Source organism: Topomyia yanbarensis, chromosome 3 (assembly GCF_030247195.1).
Source record: "Topomyia yanbarensis strain Yona2022 chromosome 3, ASM3024719v1, whole genome shotgun sequence".
NCBI lineage: Eukaryota > Metazoa > Arthropoda > Insecta > Diptera > Culicidae > Topomyia > Topomyia yanbarensis.
Genome location: NC_080672.1, coordinates 11,567,853 through 11,589,838, shown reverse-complemented (window position 1 = coordinate 11,589,838; position 21,986 = coordinate 11,567,853). Strand labels below are relative to the sequence as shown.

The window sequence follows — 21,986 nt, the reverse complement described above, 5'->3', positions numbered from 1 at the left end:
ATTCGAGAGTTTTCATCGCAAAATAACATCGCACCAAACACTGCTAGATAACTGTTCGGCACATCAAACTAACGACGAATTATCCAGTGAAAATGGGCAAATACAAGTCTTCTTTCTTCCGCCGAATGTTACAGCCGCTATACAACCAATGGACCAGAACGTTATTCAAAATATTAAGTTGAAGTATCAACAAAAATGACTGCTTGAGCTAATGGCTAATGACGACGATACGAAAATACAAGAACGACTCTCAAAAATTTACATGAAAGATATATGCTTTTGGATTCATGAAGCTTGGCAAAATGTCGAACCAAAGGTCATACGTCAGTCATGGAGAAACATTGGATATATCAATGAAAACAAGCTAATTGATATCGATGACTTACCAGTGGCAAAACTGCTGAACGCAGTACCGAATGAACCCATTATACCGCATAACATAGAAGAAGAGCGTTATAGTTGAAAGGTTTTGACAGAAGAAGATATTTCGAAGCTTGTCACAGAAGCAACAGTTAGTGACGACATGGAACCTGACGAATCTGCTGAAGAACAAAAATCTATTGAATCTGAACGAGCAGATATACTAGTCAAAAATCCTGGCAGCTTTACGGTAATAGAACATTTCGATTAAGTGATCCAATGGGCCGAAGAGGGTTCTCAACCCATAGGTGATATTTTGTTTCTGCGTCGTCTCAGAGAAAGAGCTCTTATGGAGATTGTCAGTAAGAATCCAGTTTCACTGTAAAGTTGATTGCAATTAATTTTTATTTTTATGTATCTACTATGTTGACATGTACAAATGAATTGGTGTACTTTAATTTACGAACTGAAATAAAACAGAGAAACTTTAGTATTTAACACAATTTGTAGTGAAAAAAGACGGTAACTTTATTGAAAGCGCCTCCTTTTTACGTCGAATTAAATAAAATTCGCTTGTTAGTTTTGAGGGCATTAATCATCAAGTCTTGTTTATGGAATACTTTGTTATCGAGAACGAGTTTATCTAGAAAATCTGGACATATAATCAAGTCTGACGTACCCTTTTCATCAACAACCAATTATGGTCGACTAGGAAGCAAACGCCTGTTCGCACTGACAGGTGATCCGGATTCGCATTTCAATAACCAGTCAGCTGGATATTGTTTCTCGGTTGTTTTAAACCATTATAAATGAGAAATGCCATAAGAAATTTTTCCCGATTTTATCAACTTCCCTGTTTTATAAACCAAAATTTTCCGGTTGGTTGATAAAAACGGGTCATTACTGTATTGTATTTATTTCACGGGCAAGCATGGTCGTGACTATAGCACTAAGAATCATGAACCAGTTCAAGAATTCATGAAAAATATTTCATATCGTGAATAACATATAAGGATTTATGAACCAGTTCATGAGTTCATGAATAATATTTCATGATTTTGTGAACTATTTCACAGGCACGGATATCGGATCGTGACTAATGTATTGGGAATCATAAATTAGTTCACGAGAAGTGAACGGATTCATGAATAAAATTATGAGCTTCGTGAAATAGTTCATGAGAAAATATCCAGAATGTTTTGATTTCATGAGCTAATGTTCCTAAATATATGAATAACGTAATGAATGTAATCGTGACTAAAGTTCACAAAACAAAAACTAATTTTCCCACTAATAAAAGCGTTATGCTGGCGTTGCTGAAGGGAAATTGTACATCATTACGAAACACATGACTTTTGTTCATGGTCCAGTTTTCGAAACGTAAAAACGTGATTGTTCCAGAATTCATGGCACTTTATTCACGATTTCGGGAACAATTTTTTTCCGTGTATTTTATACGAGAAACCTTCAATAGACACACTAAATTACTTTAAGTATTTACTGCATGTATGGTTCAGCACGATGTTTTCTTGTTTGTTTACTGTGGTGAACAACTCCGAAATTACTTCGTAAACGGGATTATGAAGCATGGTTTTGATCTCTATTCCTAAAATTATATGAAATGTGTTCCTTTAGGGAAAACATCATTCTACACCTTCTTGTTCATACAATATCATTGATGCCCAAGAATCGGCGGAATTTGAAAATATATTTTTCCGCCTTAAAAACGGGATTTTGGAAACACTTAAATTCATCTGAATACACTGTTTAAATTATTCTTCACGTATAATGAGGAAGGAGGGAATGTGCTAACAAATTTGTTATACAATTTGTAACACGGACGAAGGGAATAGTTAATTTTGGGCTGTTTTTGCGTCTTATTTATGAATAATCACTAAAAATTCCACCAAAAATAACAGATATCCATTGGTATTCAATTATCATAAGAAGAAACCTGTCAATATAGAATACCCGCCACCACACACACAGACACCTCCACCCAGCTGATTCGGTTACAACCCTGGCCCGGCACTGAACACTCATAGGGTGGGCCTGCAAAAGCAACACTATCATCAGCATCAACGTTGTTGCTGTTGTTGGTAGCAATAGTAGGCTTTGGCGGATAGCCGCTCCCACCTCAACACGACTGGGTATCGTCGAGTTAGTGGTGTGCATGTGATCCAATTCACCACCAGTCCCGTCTTCTCTCGCACTCGCGAATCATAAAAGTAATAAACTTATTCAAGGTGAAATGCCTGACCATGAAAATTATTTCCCGTGTCTTATTTTAGAATTTTGTGCCATACAGCAGCGCCAAACATCCATAGGAGAGAGAGAGAGAGCATCAGCAGGAGAGTGTAGAGTGGCAGTGGTGTAGCAATAGCTTAACACACCATCAGTTGGAAACCCGAATCGCGATTTTTTGGCTCGACCTCGGAACACTACAAACAGAATAAATCGCGATTCCAACAACAAATAATAACAACACACACATGTATTCAGACGGCTGACTGACTGACTGACTGACTACACGAAGTAATCGTTTTCTGTATGCGGTGATATTTTCGCGAACAAGAACGGCTGACTGGTCAGTGTCGGTGGTGATTTTTTTCCGGCCTGTTTCAGGAATAATAATAAATCGCGATATGATGAAGGAAGCAAAATTGAAGAGTACGACGTAATAGCGGTGTGGTTGTGATCCTGAAAATATCTGTAGCACGGTTCGTCATCGGGAACACGAAAGAAGAAACAGATTAAAATTGGAAAAAAGGGGGAAAAATTAAACTGACATTGAACGTGAAACGAAGGCCCCAAGGACAGCAGTCATACGTGAGAGAAAAGCGCAAGCAATAGGGGAGCCAATGGAAGCGGTGTTTGAAATGAGTGCACATAGGTATGCAGGTAGGCCTTGAATCAGGGTCTCGCATAAAGGATACAAGTCCAAGGACTAACGTCATAGCAACGTGCGAGCTTAATGTGAGAACCCTCTCTCTCTGTGTGTTTCTCTTAAGGCGCTCATGGCATGCTACATGTGCCAGTAACCTACAGTGAACTGTGTAAGCTCGTCCTGTGCCATAATAGAGCCAAATGTTGGACAAGTCCTGATGCCTCAGTTTATAGCTCTGGTGCTTCTATATGCGGTCATTGGAGCTGAACTGGTATCGGTGAGTGTTAGTCGTTTTCACACACCAACGACATCCGATGAGTTGATTTCATTTTGTGAGTGACTCTCTCTCTCACTGTCCCCTAGTGTCAGTGACATATATACTCACGCAGTGGGTTTCGTTCTGTATGTAAGCGCTCCCTCTCGACCAAGTCCAACTCAGTAGGATAGGTGGCTGACGACTGTGTTTATGTGCTAGTTTTATTTTGGTGTTTAAATGCGTGTGATTTACAAGTCAACAGCACTCAGCCATCGGTGTGTATGTGTCGGTAATACATATGAAGCGACGGCAGATCTTATTTTGAGTTTCCGAAAATATTGACCTTGAACTCGCGCGCTCGGTTCGCACATCGCAGCAAGCGACGAGCTGGGGAAGGGGAGCTCACGGTAGGAAGAAAAAACAAGAGCGCGGCACACAAAGCTGTGTGGTGAAAATATTCGATTTATCCGTGCCTGCTGAGATGTGTGATGGTGAAACGGGCGAAGAAAAACTCGCAATACTGCGGCGAGAGTGTGTTTGAATGTTGAATTATATTCGCCGAACCGAAACGGAGGCCAAGTTCAGCTCCTTTTCACCGAATGGCTCTAGTTTATCAATAATAATATTCTTTCGGCTTCGTGTGGAAGTGAGAGGAGAAAAGGAAAATGTAGAATAGTGTGTCGCTCGGTCAGAGCCAGTGTCGGTGTTGTAATAGTCGGGGAAATAATCCAGAAAAAATGCAGTGCTTGAACAAACTTATTAAGGAAGAGAAGGATTCGCTGGAAATACGGACTTTTGTGATTGGTGACAACCAGCGTATTATGTATTCACCACGTAGTGCGGATACGAAGAAAACTGTCAAACTTGCCATCACCGTGCCGCAGTCGGTGTCTGCGACATCCAGTTCCGCACCGGTGACCGGTCACCATCAGCCGCAGGATCGGGCACGGATTCAAATCATTGCCAAACCTTCGAACAAACCGTGTGAAAATGTAGCCCCTATTCAGGCACAGGAAGTTCACGTTATTCGGGATGGACGCTTCTATGACCTTCATCATAACCATGCGTCTCCATCCCACATACATCAGCACCAGCAGCAGGAGACGTCCCATCGTCCGCTACAGTCCGGTTCTCCTAATCCAAGCAACCAAATCGTTTCTGCTGCTATTGGTGACAGTAGCTCGAATCGCCATTCACTCCACCCACATCATCCGGCTGGGGCATCTTCCAGTACTATCATAATCGATGGACCTCACCATTCGGTGGTGTCCTCAAGCAGTAAACAGCATCTACCCCCACCGTCTCAGGCCACACTGATGGTTATTCAGCAAAGGCAACAGCAGCAACATCATCAACAACAACAACAACAACAGCATCACCACGTGACCTCAATGCAGCCACCGCCTCCACCACCCCCAACTGGTTTGGTGGGTAGTGTTGGTAGTGGCGCCGGAAGTGGGGGAAGCGCGATGATGCCTAAAATGATGAAAAGTGGTCACGAGGAGCCTTCCAGTTCGATGCCTGATTTAGGTAAGTGTTTTAACTTTTTGATTGTGTTTTGGTGGGGACTCTTGGTACCGGGAATTCTTAGAACTAATGACAAACGAAGATGTTGGGATTACGTTATGGAACCAAACAATATTGCTAATCTAAATTGCTGGATGTCCACTGGCAGATTTGCAGTAAATCAGACAAGAGAAAAACTTTCACTCTATTGTTACGTAAAAGTCGTAACCATCGAAATGGTCTTATTCTAGCTTATTTCAACTTGACAGACCGGATTCTTCCGACTTTGATTATGGAAAAGATCAAGTCGTCAATATATGAAACTTAATATAGTTCAGGGATAGATGAGCCATTCATATATAATATATAAATGATAGGCCTCTGTCTGCCACCCTGTGAAACACTGGACAACAGCGTCTCCACTTTAGACGTCTATTTTCCGCCCAGGTAAACAAGAAGAGAAGACTGCGGAAGCCAAGTTTTTCAAGCTGGGCAACAGCGATACGATGATTGATTGAGTCGATTAGTTTCAATCGCATAAATATGAACCCTCTATTATATGTACTGATTACATAGAAAATGTAAAAAACTAGATTGGTACTAGTGGAGTACTTGGGGATGAATCAGTATTATTTTTTAGAGTCATGATTTTCGATTTTTTCCGGTTGGGACTCATTCCTATAACCACTAATGTTCGGAGTTTGAAGTATATCGAGTCGCCGAACAGTAGTGGTTATAGAAAGAGTTCCAGCCGAAACTAATCAAAGGGAATGATTTTTGGAATGCCACACAATCTGAACAACACCCAACCTACAACGAAATGGCAAAGTTGCGCTGGATAACTGATCTCTCTTAGCGTAGACTAGCCAAAACTATTCGATGTTCATTGATCAATAGCGTGATGGAAATGAGCTCGAATAAAATGAGTCTCAGTTCAGTAAGGGTAATGCAAGGATATCTCGAAATCGCTTGTGCGGACAGAAACACAACTAAGTAGTAGAAAAACATATGTAAAGTGCGTTCATTCCGTTATGACCTCCGTTCACGAATAGATTGTGAAAATGGCAACCAAACCAAGTGAGTATAACAAAATTATTAGCCTCAGGAAAAACATCGCGGGATTGCATACAGACATTTCTTTTCTTAGAAAATGTAAAAAAAATTAAATTGACCCCAACTAGTCATAAAGTCAACCCCATCTTATCCCGAATAAAGAGACTGCCGAAAATTCACAAACCAGGAAATGAAATCATGGAAATTATTTCATCAATAGGTGCCCCAACCCAAAAAAATGCAAAATGGCTAGAACAAGAATTTCAAAATATGCCAAAAAAGTTTTCCAGTCGATTTGTCACCAATACACAAGAATTCACTCTCAATCTTGAGAAGTCAGGTGAAATCAAAGACGATGAAATTATGGTCTCCTTTGACGTAACCGCGCTATTCCCAAGTGTTCCTGTAAAAGATTCAATTAACCTCTTAGAGGATCGGTTACTACAACAAAATAGCAACAGTCTATGGAAATGCAAAGTAAGATCTTTTATCGAACTTAATCGTCTTTGCATGGAAGAAAATTATTTCACATTCCGAGATGTCTTGTACAAACAAACCAAGGGTGCTCTGATGGGTAACCCCCTGATCGCAAAGGCTAATGTACATTCGAACACCCCTCGGTGCTGTGAATGTGTGAGTGACCGGAAATTGAAGAAGAAAAATGTGTGGTTTTGGAAGTTAGTTTAAATAAACGCTTGAATAGAATGCACGCATTTCTTTACTCGCACAAACCATCCCTTAAATCTAATAAGTTAGTGAAACAGTGAACATTTTTTGGTCCTAATCGAACCGGATAAACCTGCCGCGATAGTTTTTTGTGATGGTTTGAAGAATCGCAATGGATAATTAGAATCTAATAGATTTTGCATCAACTGCAAAAAACGCCATATTGGTTTTGACACGTAACGCCGCGGCGTGCAAGTGAACCTGTTGAGTCGTGTCCGGAGCACGATATTCGATGAAAAACATTCTAGAACGTTATTCGAATGCAGTGAATAATAATTATGTGCTGAATGCAATTATAAAAGTGATTTGGAAAAACCACACGCTTCCATGTGTGAAAGAGAAGAAACTCCGAAAGTTTCTAGAAACATAACCCCGAAAAATTTGCTCGATGCATTGACTGGCGCGTCGAATTGTTCACCTCTAGGTACAGTTGCGCTTCAGAAAGTAGCACAAGAAAAGCAACAACAAGAACGCAAAATGGCCCAGCAGCTAGAAAGAGTTCTCGATCGCCGCGATATGATCACTCAAAAATATCTGAGGATTCGGCAAGGATTAAGCGAAAATGTAAGCATTCATTGGTTGAATCTGCAACTTGAAACGATTCGTAAGTGCAATGAGCAGTCTGAGATAATCTATAATGAAATATGCGAACTTATATCTCGAGCGCAACGAGCCGCGCACACGGAAGAGTATTTCCGCTGTGAGGAAATGTATAATTCTCTGTACATCACTATTCAAACGGCAATATCCAGATTGAAGGACGCAGACAACCAAGTAAAACTTGATGCAAATGCAGTTTCACCCGACCCACAGCGACCAATTGTAGTAAGCTCGTCAGCACCTCACTTGCAAGTACCGTTGCCAACATTTGACGGGAATCTTGAAAACTGGTACTCCTTTAAGTGGTTGTTCCAGACAATCATGAATAGACCCAAACGAGTCACCGGCTATCAAACTTTATCATTTGAAAAATTCGCTTATTGGAAACGCTACAGGAAAAATTGATCAGGATGTTATTAACAACAATAACTATGACGCTGCATGGAAAATGTTGGAAGATGAGGATGAACGCTTAATAATAGACACACACATCGAAGCCCTATTGAATATACCAAGGAGGTCTGGTGATGAACTACGAAAGTTGCTCGATGTTTGTACGAAACACGTTGATGCACTTATAAACCGTCAGTTACCAGTTGAAGGACTGGCAGAAATGATCGTTGTTAATGTCATCGCCAAGCGCTTAGATAAGGACACTCGAAAGCTATGGGAATCTCAGCTACCCAAAGAAGAATTGCCAACTTTTATTGAAATGATGGAATTTTTAAGAGAACGATGCCGTATCCTCCAAAAGATGGAAGGTTATTCAGAGCTGCGACCAATCACCGGTGTGTGGAAGCAACGTGGTAAAATGGAGCAGAAAACAATGCCTGCAAAGAACTTTGTTCAGACAAGCAAGGAATCCTGTTATGGCTGCAATGGAGACCATACAATTTATAAATGTGATGAGTTCAAAAAGCTTTCAGTGTCTGAACGTTATAGCAAAGTGAAGCAATCTGGTCTCTGCTTTAACTGTTTACGCCGGGGTCATCGCACTGTTGACTGCAACTCGGAGCAATCTTGCAAGACGTGCGGTCGAAAGCACCACAGTCTACTTCACGACGGGAAACCAGAAGCCCCGAAGAAGCTTGAGAATGAGGAACCAACATCATCGACATTCGTGTTCTAGCGACATCCGCGAAACTGTTGAACAAACAAAATCTGTGAACTGTGCTCACTCATATAACGTGACAAAACAAGTACTCTTGTCAACAGCTGAAGTTTTAGTATGTGGATCAGGGAATACAACGTGGTCCTGTAAAGCACTGCTGAATTCGGGCTCCGATTCGAATTTGATGACGGAAGAATTTGCGAGAAAAATAAATATTCGAATGGAAAGCATCAATATTCCCATTAGCGGATTAAATAATACTGAAACTTACGTGAAATATAGACTTAGTACAGAGATAAAATCGCGCGTCAACGCTTTCGACGCTACACTAGAATTCCTGGTTGTACCCAAAATAACCAAACTGCCGATCATTGAACTGGATACCCATGCTTGGCCCATCCCCACTGGTACAGTACTGGCGGACCCATCCTTCAACAAACCCGACGAAATTCAGATAATTCTTGGCGCAGAGTTGTTTTTCGATCTGCTCAAGGAAGGCAGAATGCGACTCGGCAACACCAAACCAATATTAATCGATACACAGTTTGGATGGATTGTCAGCGGACCAGTCAACGTTAGGAATCAAAGACTAAAGAAGTCGCAAGGCATATGTCAGTTGAATGTAAGTAACAATGAATTGAACCACACTTTGACGAAATTTTGGGAGCTTGATGCATGCCGCGAAGCGTCATTGTTGACAGTAGCTGAACAAGCTGTTGACGCACACTTTTTACGTACGTTTACCCGCAACGACGACGGTCGCTACTCCGTCAGACTTCCTTTCAACGATATAAAAAATCAACTGGGCGATTCTCGAGCAACAGCACAACGTCGGTTTGACAACTTACTACGAACATTTGTCGACGATAAAAAAAAGGATCCGTTACACGGAATTCATGGAAGAATATTTATCTCTTGGTCATATGGTTGAAGTCTTTGACCACCCCGAAAATTGTTTCTTTCTACCTCATCACGCCATCTACAAAGAGACAAGCAGCACTACTAAGTTACGAGTAGTTTTTGATGCTTCAGCGAGGACCACGTCTGGTTTTTCGTTGAATGATGCCTTAGAGACGGGTCCAACTGTTCAGAGTGACTTGATATCGATTATCATACGATTCTGTAGCCATCAAGTAGTATTGAGAGCAGACATTCCGAAGATGTACCGGCAGGTGCAAATTCACCCGGAGGACCGAAAGTATCAACGCATCTTATGGTTAGATTCGGAAAATAAAACAGGAACGTTTGAGCTAACAACCGTAACGGTATGGTTGTTCTAGCGCACCATACTTGGCTACACGAGTGCTTATACAGTTGGCAAATGACGAAGCAGATGAATTTCCACATGCATCGCGAATAGTGAAGGAAGACAGTTACATCGACGATTTCCTCACTGGAGGGAAAACAGTCGCCGAGGTGATCGAGATTTATCTGCAGCTCTCCGAGATGTTGAAGCGAGGCGGCTTTGGTATGCATAAATTCTGCTCGAACAGCGAAAGTGTTCGTAAATCTATTCCAGCGGAGCTGCAAGAAACGCAAATGAATTTTGAAGATGCTGACATAAATAACACCATTAAAACACTTGGACTTATCTGGAATCCGGAAGAAGATTATTTCGAATTTCACGTGAGTCCGTTGGAATCGAAAAATAATGTACATCCTACGAAGCGAAGTGTGCTTTCCGACATTGGAACTCTTTTCGATCCATTGGGATTTCTGGGGCCAGCTATTACTACAGCAAAATTAATAATGCAAGATCTATGGCGGCTTGGAGTCGCATGGGATGACGCTTTACCTCCAGAACAACTAGAAACTTGGACTGCATTTCGACAACAGCTTCCGTTGGTCAATCAACTGAAGAAAGGCAGGTGTATAACATCAAATCACGCTGATGTAATTGAGCTTCACGGATACTCGGTCGCTTCCAAGAAGGCGTATGGCGCAGTGTTGTATACGAGATGCGTATCTTCCAATGGACGGGTAAAAGTTCATCTAGTTTGCAGTAAATCGCGCGTGGCGCCTTTGAAACCGACCACAATTCCTCGGCTCGAACTATGTGGAGCATTACTTCTAGCCCAGCTGGTGAAAAAAACCGTAGCTGCAATGCAAATTTCTTTTCAAAGTGTGACACTTTGGACCGATTCACAAGTGGTGCTGGGTTGGCTGAAAAAATCACCGCTTGCTTTGAATCAGTTTGTTGCTAATCGCGTGGCAGCTATCATTGAACTCGTGCCTGAATACCAATGGCTTTATGTACCATCAGAACAAAACCCTGCTGATGTAATATCACGTGGTGCCATGCCCGAAGAACTGATTCGACAGGATTTGTGGTGGAAAGGATGTCCAACCCTAGGCGAAAGGGATTTCGATCCTAAAGAAGATAATAATTATAGCAATGAACTAGAACTCCCTGAGCTGAAATCAACAACTGTGTGTGCTTCAGTTCAACGCATGCCACTGCAAATAAACTTCACTAGGGTTAGCAACTTTCGACGCCTTCAGCGAGCATGGGCATACGTACTAAGATTCATCAAGAATCTTAAAACAAAAACCAGTAACACAACTCCTATAAGCGCACAAGAAATGAACGAAGCTCTTGCTGCGATCGTGAAGAATGTTCAAAGAGCATATTTCGGTGACCTCATTAAAACGTTAGCTGGAGGTTCAAATAGGCAGCATGATTACAGTGGTTTGGCTCCATTTCTAGATCCGGAAGGTTTGATCAGAGTTGGGGGATGGCTGAAAAACTCATTAATCCCGTACGAAGGAAAACATCAGTTGCTGTTGCCCGAAAAGCATCATGTAACTCATATCCTTGTCCGGCAATTACACAACGACAATTTCCATGTCGGACAACGCGGACTGCTATCAATCATACGTGAGCGATTTTGGCCTGTAAAGGTAAAGCAGCTTATTAAAAAGATTTGCGGTTCCTGCTATGTTTGCTACCGGTACAACCCTAAACCAGTTAATCAATTTATGGGAAACTTGCCTGATTATCGTATTACACCGTCGCCAGTTTTTTCTAACACTAGAGTCGATTATGCTGGACCATTTTTACAAAGAGAGACTGGCAGAAAGACAGTAACTTATAAAGGTTATCTCGCAATATTCATCTGTTTAGCAACCAAGGCCATTCATATTGAATTGGTATCAAATTTAACTACAGCACATTTCATAGCTGCATTGCAACGTTTTATTAGTCGACGTAGTATGGTGAATAACTTGCATTCTGATAACGGTACAACGTTCATAGGGGCGAATCATGAATTGGCTGCACTACGGCAACTATTCGAGGAACAGGCTCATCAAACCAAACTGAATGATTTCTGTATCAGCAAGGGAATACAATGGCATTTCATCCCTCCGCGTAGTCCTCATTTTGGTGGCATCTGGGAGGCTGGCGTGAAGTCGGTTAAATATCATCTGAAGCGCGTTGTAGGGGAAACTAAGCTGACCTACGAAGAAATGACAACTTTTCTAGCACAAACTGAGGCTATTTTGAACAGTCGGCCTTTAGTTCAAATATCAGATGATCCCAATGATCTCGAAGTGTTGACCCCATCACATTTCTTAATAGGCAGATCGGCACTTAGCATTCCAGAACCATCATATGAGAAGGAGAAGATTGGACGGCTGAGTCGATGGCAGCATATTCAGCTTATGAGGGAGCATTTTTGGAAACGCTGGTCAACAGAGTACCTGCATCATTTGCAATCTCGCCCGAAGTGGCACACCGGAACCACCCAGGTGCCAGTAGGAGCGCTCGTGGTGCTAAAGGACGATAATTCACCACCCCATCAGTGGCGTCTAGGACGCATTACCGCCATTCATCCAGGAGAGGAAGGTATAGTAAGAGTTGTAACAGTAAAAACACCAAACGGAGAATATAAAAGAGCTACAACAAAGATATGCCTTCTGCCATCTGTTGATCCAGGGGTATCAACGGGGGGAGTATGATCGCAAAGGCTAATGTACATTCGAACACCCCTCGGTGCTGTGAATGTGTGAGTGACGGGAAATTGAAGAAGAAAAATGTGTGGTTTTGGAAGTTAGTTTAAATAAACGCTTGAATTTCTTTACTCGCACAAACCATCCCTTAAATCTAATAAGTTAGTGAAACAGTGAACACCCCCTCTCTCCCTTTCTTTGTGAACTATTTATGTCAAACCAAGAAAAATGTTTGAAAGAGAAAGGCGAGTTACCAAAACGCTGGTGGCGGTACGTTGATGATATCTTCTGTATTATCAAACGAAAAAAAATATTCCCGGAGGTTGAAAACCATTAACAATATCCATAAAAATATCAATTTTACACATGCAGAAGAGAAAGATAACAAATTGCCCTTCTTGGATTTGCTTGTGAAAAGAGAGGGAGGGTCCTTGACTTTCGAAATATATAGGAAACCTACAGATACCGAAAGAATTATACCAAATACTTTAAACCATTGTTATCAGCATAAAATGGCCGCTTTTCATTACATGGTAGCAAACCATGCAATCAATAGTTAATAGAAAATCTAGAATGCTTAATAAGCAAAATCTCACAACATTAATTTAAAAATTCAAAAAGGATAGCTTTAGATTGCAACAAAAATGCGGGAACAAAATTAAAAAAGACCTAGTTTTCACTAGTCAAAACTACTAATTAAAATCAATACTAGGATCCACAAAGGATCCGAGAGAAACACTGAGCAAATCGGGGGTGTACAAAATATCATGTTTACATTGTCATAAAGTTTATAGTGGACAAACCAAAAAAAACTCTATCGATTTTGTTGGTTATCTTCGGCAAATTTTAGACTAAGAGAAACGAAAGCAATGAAATTGAAAGACGGATAGGTATTCTAGAGCGAATCAGTTATAAATTTAGAACGGAAAACTAGGACTAGGCAGGCTCATATGGACATGATCGAAAGGAAAATGTGAAGAATCCTTTGCCTTCTGCTAAGTAGGAGTTGGTCGTTGCACCCAAGTCTACCGCATGGTCTATGGTACAACATAACTCATCATCATTTTTGCCGCCGACGCCGGCAAAAAATTCTCGCCTAGAACGACCATGCGATCATTCTTCTCCCTTTCTGCTAGCATCAAGCCGTGACGTATGCATTCAATCGACACCAAGCTATCGGTGTCGCACCGATCCCCATACCCCAAAGCGATACCACATTTAAATCGTACGTAAACAGGAACGAACAAAAAAGGCCGATCACACCGGCTTGAACCTTCGTTCGAACCGGTCACAAATCTTGATAGCTCCTGGTTTACCTAGAGTTTTTCAACAGCAACAGTCTTTCTCAAGACTACCTATATTTTTTCGACAATTAGTCTTTCTCAAGACTACCTACTTTTTCTACTGAATCAGTCTTTTTCAAGACTAAAACATTTTTCAAGAACAATTCAGCCTAAAGAAATATTTAATTCTTCCAACATGCCTGGTTCCTCCCAGAAAGACCGTGTGCCAAAAATTAAAGCTAAACGGAAAAGGGTATCTTCTCCATCCGAAAATTCAATTGACTGCAGCAACTCATTCGATGTTTTATCCGAATGTGAAGCTGATGAAATTTCTAAATTTCCTCGCATTGTGCATAATGCCAATGAGAAGAAAACGCACTCACCTCCGCCTATAACAGTGATGATCTCCGACTTCAAAGCCTTTCGAACTGAGCTTTCGACGTTCCTTCCGGACGTGAAAGTCTCTTTTCAGATTGGCCGAAGAGGAGAATGTCGAGTTACAGCGGAGAAATTGATTGACCACAAACGACTACTCCAGTATCTTACGGAGAAGTTATATAAATTTTATTCATATGATTTCAAGACAGCTAGACCATTCAAGGCTGTCTTGAAAGGGCTACCTCAAGGTCAAAGTTTGGATGAAATATGCAACGAATTGAAAAATTTACTTGGCTTCTCTCCTTCACAAGTTATTCTTATGAAGAGAAAGGCTACCGGCGATGACACGCCAGTACGCTCTGGAATTATCCAGGAGCTATATTTAATTCATTTTAACCGTAATGAGGTTAATAATTTGAAAGTATTTGAAAAAGCACGTTTTATGCTCCACGTGCGAGTAAAGTAGGAACATTATAGACGACATGGGGGCAGAATTCAAAATCTGACCCAGTGTCGTAGATGCCAAGGCTTTGGGCACGGCACAAAAAATTGTCATTTGAATTCCAAGTGTATGATCTGTGGTGATAAATCGCACACGAAAGATACTTGTCCGGTGAAAAATCCGATTCAAAATAGATTAACAACTTCTTCTACCTCCATCATACCATCCTACAATTGTGTGTCACCTTATGCTTCAGTGGCAGGTAACAAGGCCAAAATAACGGCTTCCGTTACCATGCCTACGAATTCGTTTGCACCTAACGCTTCCTTTAGTGCAATGGATCTAGGTAGCGTAACGGAAGAAAAATTAAAATACCTGCAAGACTCTATGTTACCTATGATGATTGCCATGTTAAATTCTACCTCCATGTTTGAAGCTTTTCAAGCGGGGTGGGAATTTGCTAACAAAATTGTAATGAAATTAAAGTTTAACAATGACTTTAAACAATCATTTATGGAATGCTCGTTCATCAAAAACGTGCGAAGTCGAATTTTAATTTAAATAATGTGCATATAGCCGTTGTGACCGAAACTTATTTAAAACCAAATATTAAATTGAAAAGGAACTCTAATTTTGTTATTCATCGATTTGATCGAATTGTTGGATTCGGCGGAGGAGTCGCAATTGACACCAAGGTGATCGAGAGTTTTATTGCCGCAGCCTATTTGCCTTTTCAGTGCACTGGCGAGCAAATTAATTTTTTGAAGGGAGACTTACAAAAACTTACAAGAAATCGGTCGAAATTCTTCATAATCGGTGATTTTAACGCCAAACACCGAGCCTGGAATAATGTTCAGAGCAATTCCAACGGCAAACTACTTTTTAATGATTGCTCTGCTGGTTATTATTCAATTTTGTTCCCGAATGGTCCTACGTGCTATTCGTCTGTAAGGAAATCCATCAACAATTGATTTGGTTTTGACAGATCAAAGTCACCTTTGTAGCGAATTGATTACACATGTTGACTTTGATTCTGATCATCTTCCAGTAACTTTTTCACTTTCTCAAGAAGCTGTTTCCAATCCCATTAGCTCAGTGTTCAATTATCACAAAGCGAATTGGGAAAGGTACAAAACTTATATTGAGAATAATTTTAATCATGACCTTGATTTACAAAATAAAGCTGACATTGATACGGCATTACAAAATTTAAGTAATTCTATAGTTGATGCTAGAAATTTATCAGTACCAATAACACAGAAAAAATTTAATACTCCTATTATTGACGACGATCTTCAACTTCTGATTCGCTTGAAGAATGTTCGAAGACGTCAATATCAACGTTCTCGTGATCCTGCTATGAAATGTATCTATCAGGATCTACAAAAAGAAATTAAGCATAGATTCACACTCTTAAGAAATGAAAATTTCTTAAGAAACCTCAGAAACCAAATCCAGCTTCGAAGGAAGGTGACCACATACTTCTTACAAACGAAGAAAAAGCTCAAAAACTTGCTCAGCAGTTTGAAAGCGTCCATAATTTTAATCTCAACGTTGTGAGTCCTATTGAAACCGAAGTCTTACAAAAATATGAAAACGTTTCAAATCAAGTATTGTCTCTAGACGATATTGTTGAAACAAACTATGATGAGATCAAATCCATCATGAAAAAGTTAAAAAAAATATGAAAGCTCCAGGTTATGAAGGAATTTTCAACATTATTCTTAAAAACCTTCCCGAAATCACCATGAGATACTTCCCTGAAAGATGGAAAAATGCCAAGATTATTCCTATTTTGAAGCCAGATAAAAACCCAGCCGAAGCATCTAGCTATCGACCAATTCGCTTACTCTCTTCTATTAGTAAATATTTGAAAAAATCATCCTAACTAGAATGATGTCACATATCAATGAGAATTCTATTTTTCTTCCTGAGCAGTTTGGATTTCGTATTGGACATTCAACTACTAATCAACTTGTGAGAGTAACTAACATGATAAAGGCAAATATCTCAGAAGGCTATACCACTGGAGTTGCTCTTCTAGACATCGAAAAGGCTTTCGACAGTGTTTGGCACAAAGGTTTAATTGCCAAAATGTGGGATTTCAATTTTCCAATTTATCTTATTAACCGTATCCTCCAGGTTTTTTATCAGAATTGTAAATCTAATAAGCTACCCGTTAAAGCAGGCGTCCCTCAAGGATCAAGCGTCGCACCAATTCTATACAATATTTTTACCTCTGATCTTCCAAATCTACCTACAGGCTGTAAAAAGTCACTTTTCTGTGATGATACTAGCGCATCTCAGCCACTGGGAGGAGTCTTCGTATTATCTGTAGTCGACTGCAACGAAGCTCCGGAACTGGATGTCGCATCAGAAATAAATTCAATAGCAACCTATGACTTTGATTTGAGACTAAATTTGAGAAAATCGGTTCGGTTATCTTCGAGTAACCGATGTGCGATTGTTGGTGACATACATACACAACGAATTGCGTCAAACGTGTGAGGTGAAGTCTTAATCACTTAGTCTCTTACCCCTGGCTAATGCTGCTAATGGCATAGTGCTCTGTTGACAGCACTGCCATTGCACAGTGAATGTCAAATATGCTTGTTACAGTTCATCTTCATCCTAGTTGTGCAGCAGCCGTCCGTAGAGATAAGTCTTGTTCTTGTGTCTCCCGTGTCATGTGATTTCTTCCGAAATCATGGGATTTTACAGAACGGTAGGAGTTTCGGCTCAACAGGCTTCTGTTAAAAAGTCGATTTTCAGTGCAATTACATAACCCTTCGATAAGAGAAAGGTAACTTTTTTTTGTATGGGAAAGTCACGGCACAAATACTTCGTTCGAATGAAATTCGGTAGCAATCAATGTGAATAACATACCCATCGTTTAAGACAAAGATTGTGAGAATCGAGTCAGCAATGTATGAGAAACAGGTGTGAATCTAATTTGGGAACTTGGTCATTTCCTCGAATTTCTGGGATCCTCAACAGTTCCCAATGTGGTGAAAGAGACTTTGCTATTAGCGATTTGGACCAACAATTTCAAGCAATTTAAAACTCATTTCAATTAGTTTCGCATCGTATCAGATGCTGCCTTTGTTTAAAATTAATTCGTATTGGAGGCGTATGATATTTCTGCTCCCGCCATTTTCCTCGCGCCTGCTAACTTGGAGTATATGGAGGTTCCGTTTATTGGTCACCACATGTATGAGATTATAACTGCGGTTGCTCTTTCGCCCGCCAATCAACTTGAAGAACTGGAAAGATCCTAATAATTCATTTTTTTTTTGTCTTTTGACTTAAGTGCCAATACCTTATTTAGAACTGGTGGTATCCAACGGGGAAAACGATCGGAAATGGTGAGTGAGACTAAGCAATCATGTGAAAAAATTCCCCCCAGAGACGAGACTCGAACTCGCAACCTTTGAGACTCCGGCCCAATGCGCTAACCCTTATGCCATCCCTGGGTATGGTGACATCCCAGAAAGAACATATGATTATCCCACTGGCGACGGTGATCGTACCCAGCCTGCGAAGCGAGGAATCACACACAACGGCAGCTGATCACCCCAACACATTTGATCTATTTAATTTCCCCGCTAGATACCAAGGCCCGGGTTTTTATAATCGTCTGATGTCTAATTTCTAGTTCATTACCCATCGTACTTCGGAGGGTGACAGAGCTAATGAAGACTGTCGATTTCTGGTCCCTTGCCCAGTGAACAGAGGTATGACGGGAGCGAACCCGCCCGTTCGAATTAAACGAATAATTCAGGGATAGCATAAGGGTTAGCGCATTGGGCCGGAGTCTCGAAGGTTGCGAGTTCGAGTCTCGCCTCCGGGGGGAATTTTTTTCACATGATTGCTTAGCCTCACTCACCATTTTCGATCGTTTTCCCCGTTGGGAAGATCCGTTTCCGTGCCATCGGCAAGCACGTCTCATCCCAGCACATTCGGTTCTACAGCGACGGATTTAGCACTCTGTGTTATGATGGTATGACTCGTCGCATATTGGAACGCACTGCAGCTAACATGGAAGCCCGCGATCCCCACGCCATTGCATCCAGCGTTCACCAAGACTCCCGGTTCTGAGTGCAGGATCGGGGAGGTGTCTTCCAAATCGATGCCAACAGCATTTATTATTGCAAGCGCTGATCAGCTTCTTGCTTCCAGTGAACTGCGCCATTCAAACCATCAAATATATTATCAGAACGTTGGCGGTTGGAACACAGAAATGGAAAATTATTTGCTAGCAAGTTCGGATGAAGGTTACGCAACAGTCTCGCACGACTATCGGCGGCGGAGTGCTTGTTGCTGTCCAGCATAGCGTAAAAGCGCAACTGATTGGGAGGTATTTTGGATGTCTGTCTGTGGTGCACCGATTCTGCCAGATTTATGCTCGCAGATTCTGAACTGTCATCTTTTCATACTGGCATCACAAATTAGCCCAAAATTTTCTGTGGTAAACGAATGATGTGGTGAGCAAAACCAGCAGAATCGTCATACTTTTGGAGCAAATCTGGCTATGCGCCAAAAATTACCGCAGCACCGTTCCCCTTGGTGAAGATTGATAGGCACCATCCTTCGCTGCATATTGTGCTTGAAGCGAAATTCTCGACAATGAATGTGTTAACGTGGCAGATCCTTTCCAACGATTTGAGCTATGCTATCGATCGCTATATCCCCATAAGAACCGGTCATCATTCTAGGTACCCGACCTGGAAAACTGCCGAGTTGACATAATTAAAAGCGACTAAAAAGCCGCACTGAAAAGGTGTTCTAAGATTGGAGGTTACGTGTTGGGACAACATTACATGCATATTACCCAAATGTATCAAAAGACAACTAAACAGTGCCGTGGGCTGAAGTCCGCACATAAAACCTTCTGGGAGCATGTAAACGATAAATGAAAGAATTCATGGTTACCTTCAACCAAGGGCTACAGAGGGCGTATGAGCTCTAATTTCACAAGTAATTTACCAATTATTCTCTGAGAAGTTTTTCCAACGAGAAATTGGTACCGTGGTACTTAGTGTACCACGCTCATATCAGTTGTTGAATTCTATCGATATGGACAATAATGTGGTACATCTACATAATCTTCAAGTTATCCAAAGATTACGATAGTGTGAAATCAAAACTACAAAAGTTATATAAATAAAACCGTTTTTTGAAGGAACCTACCTCGAACCATTAAAAAGTTCAATTTTAATTCCTGCTAAAATTAGAACCCGGATAGTTTCTGATTTAAACGATAAAAGAAGAGCATTGCAAAGTACAACAACTTTCCTCGACGGCAAGTTATTCGGTTTTCGCAAAAGTAAAAAAATTCTGCTACATTCACATTCCTGACCACAGCATTTGCTTAGGTTTTGAAATCAAGTTGAAATATTTCCGGTCCAAGGTGGCTTCCTTGCGGGATGCAGGATGAATTGAATTCTTCAGTATTTCCTAATGTAGATTAAAAGTAATCTTCCTTCGAGATAGGAACGAAAGCGACAATGAATCTGCATACCAAATCTGTTGCTTGTAGAGCTTCCATTCCGGGAATTTTCTTTTCAGGAATATCGGGAATTTTCGTATTTCCCAGGATTCTCGGGTCCTGATACGTTTTATTTTCTCATTTCTGAAATTTGGGAATTCCGGGAAAAAGAAGTTCAATTTTTCTTTTTAACTTATGTGCATCAAAAGAAATTTAATTTTAATTGTAATAGCTAGACCGTCAACGGAGAGCTTGGCAATTAGAAATAAGATACAAAAAACGCGATGATTTTTCGAAAAGGCCGACTAAAATTGAGGGCATGAAAACTACAATTTCCATGCAAATAAAAATTTTAAAGAAAAACATCGATCAGTGAATTGATTGAGGTATTGTGCTCACCTCAGACGCTTTAAAAATAACAACAGTTTCGGTTCAATAGCAATAGCTCCATAAATTTGTAAATAAATCGAATTTGATACTTCGAAAGCGATTTGTATCAGACTTAGTAATAAAGCGCAATTATAGTCATTTCTACGAGAAAGAATACGTCAGCGATAAGATCTTGAATGCGGTTGAACTTAATAAAAAAATTCAGTTGTCTGTTAAATTAGTATAAGCATTTGTGAAATAGCAATCTTCACGATATTTTTTTTGACTAGGAAGTTTGAGGTCAACATCTTCTGTGTGCATTTGTGTATCAGCAGAATTTTTAGTGAAGCAATTTGTCTGCATATAATTATACATATATTTAATACAACCATAGATGTGAACATTTTTGGCTCTGGAGATGGAACGTGATAGCTCTACCGTATATACAACGACCCACGCACATTTGAGGTCGTCTTCATAAACAATAGCCACCAGTTGTGCATACATCGATTATAGCTGTGGCAGCTTAGTCGCATACAGCAACTATAACTAGAACGCATCCAAAAATATTTGATCGGTTTATCGAATGCATATTTCGACTAATGTGTAGAAGGCCGCGAATGGAATATCACATTGATAATGAATTATGTAAACAATTAAGCATTGGATGTAGAGAAATGATTTAAAAGATGTTCAGATCGCTGAATTTGAAGGATGCAGTATTTTTTAAGACGTTAAGATCGTGCAGTCCGTATACTCGCCCGGATATAAACAAGAAATCATTTGCCTGTCCCATTTAAGGTTGCAAGTTCTAGAAAAATCGTTCAAAAGAAGTTGAAGTTTAGTGACAGGGTATCGAATGATTCAATAATTTATAGTCCATCAGATCGATATCTGAGAACCCTTTTAGTACATTTATACATGGAATCAGTCGGTTTTATTTTCAATACTTTATTTCTTATTGTGTTTTCTAGATTCAGGAAATAAATTAGAGACAAAGTTCAAAAGGTAGAAAGGATCCAAAGATTTCAAACTTCAAATCTCCATAGGTTCAGCACACAAACAGTTTTACTGCTGACAATCCAGATATTCATAAAATAAAGATTTAAGCATCTAATGGTCCAAAAATCGCCAGATCTAAAATATGATGCAAACAACTGAAAGAGCCTAATGATTCCAATATTCGAAAGATCGGAATGAGTCAAAAGGATCAAAGAAGCAAACCAAAGGGGCTCAAAATCCAATGAGTAAAAGATTCAAAATTCCAAAGATCATTGAAAGATTTAAAAATACACATTTTGAATCTAGTGATCCTAGAATCCAAAAGATTTGAAAATCCAATCAATGGTTTTTCTTTCTCACGAGAGCAACCACAGTCTTGCTTTCAGTCTTGTACATATTAAAATTAACTTTTGCCTTTATTCATTTAGAAAAAATAACAAAAATATTTTTATAATCAAATCCCTTTTTCAGTTTTACTAAATCAATGCATTTAATAACATTTACTAGTTTTGTGGATTCTTTTCTCAGTCTGCATAAACTATTTTTATTGCTTAGTTTCTTTACACTATAGATC

The 21,986-nt window shown here is 40.2% G+C and overlaps 1 protein-coding gene across 2 annotated transcripts in view; it reads left to right on the top strand.

The window, feature by feature from the left end:
* The window catches only part of LOC131690984 (ecdysone-inducible protein E75-like), a 356,539-nt gene that overhangs the window by 13,887 nt on the left and 320,666 nt on the right, over nt 1-21,986 (top strand). The window contains exons 2-3 of one of the 2 annotated variants that reach the window (XM_058977100.1): nt 2,652-3,253; nt 4,151-5,033. In XM_058977100.1, the coding sequence (XP_058833083.1) occupies nt 4,241-5,033 (793 nt within the window). In that variant the 5' untranslated portion in view covers nt 2,652-3,253; nt 4,151-4,240. Of the gene's footprint in view, nt 1-2,651; nt 5,034-21,986 lie in introns of both variants that reach the window. The other variant, XM_058977099.1, reaches the window with a different exon arrangement.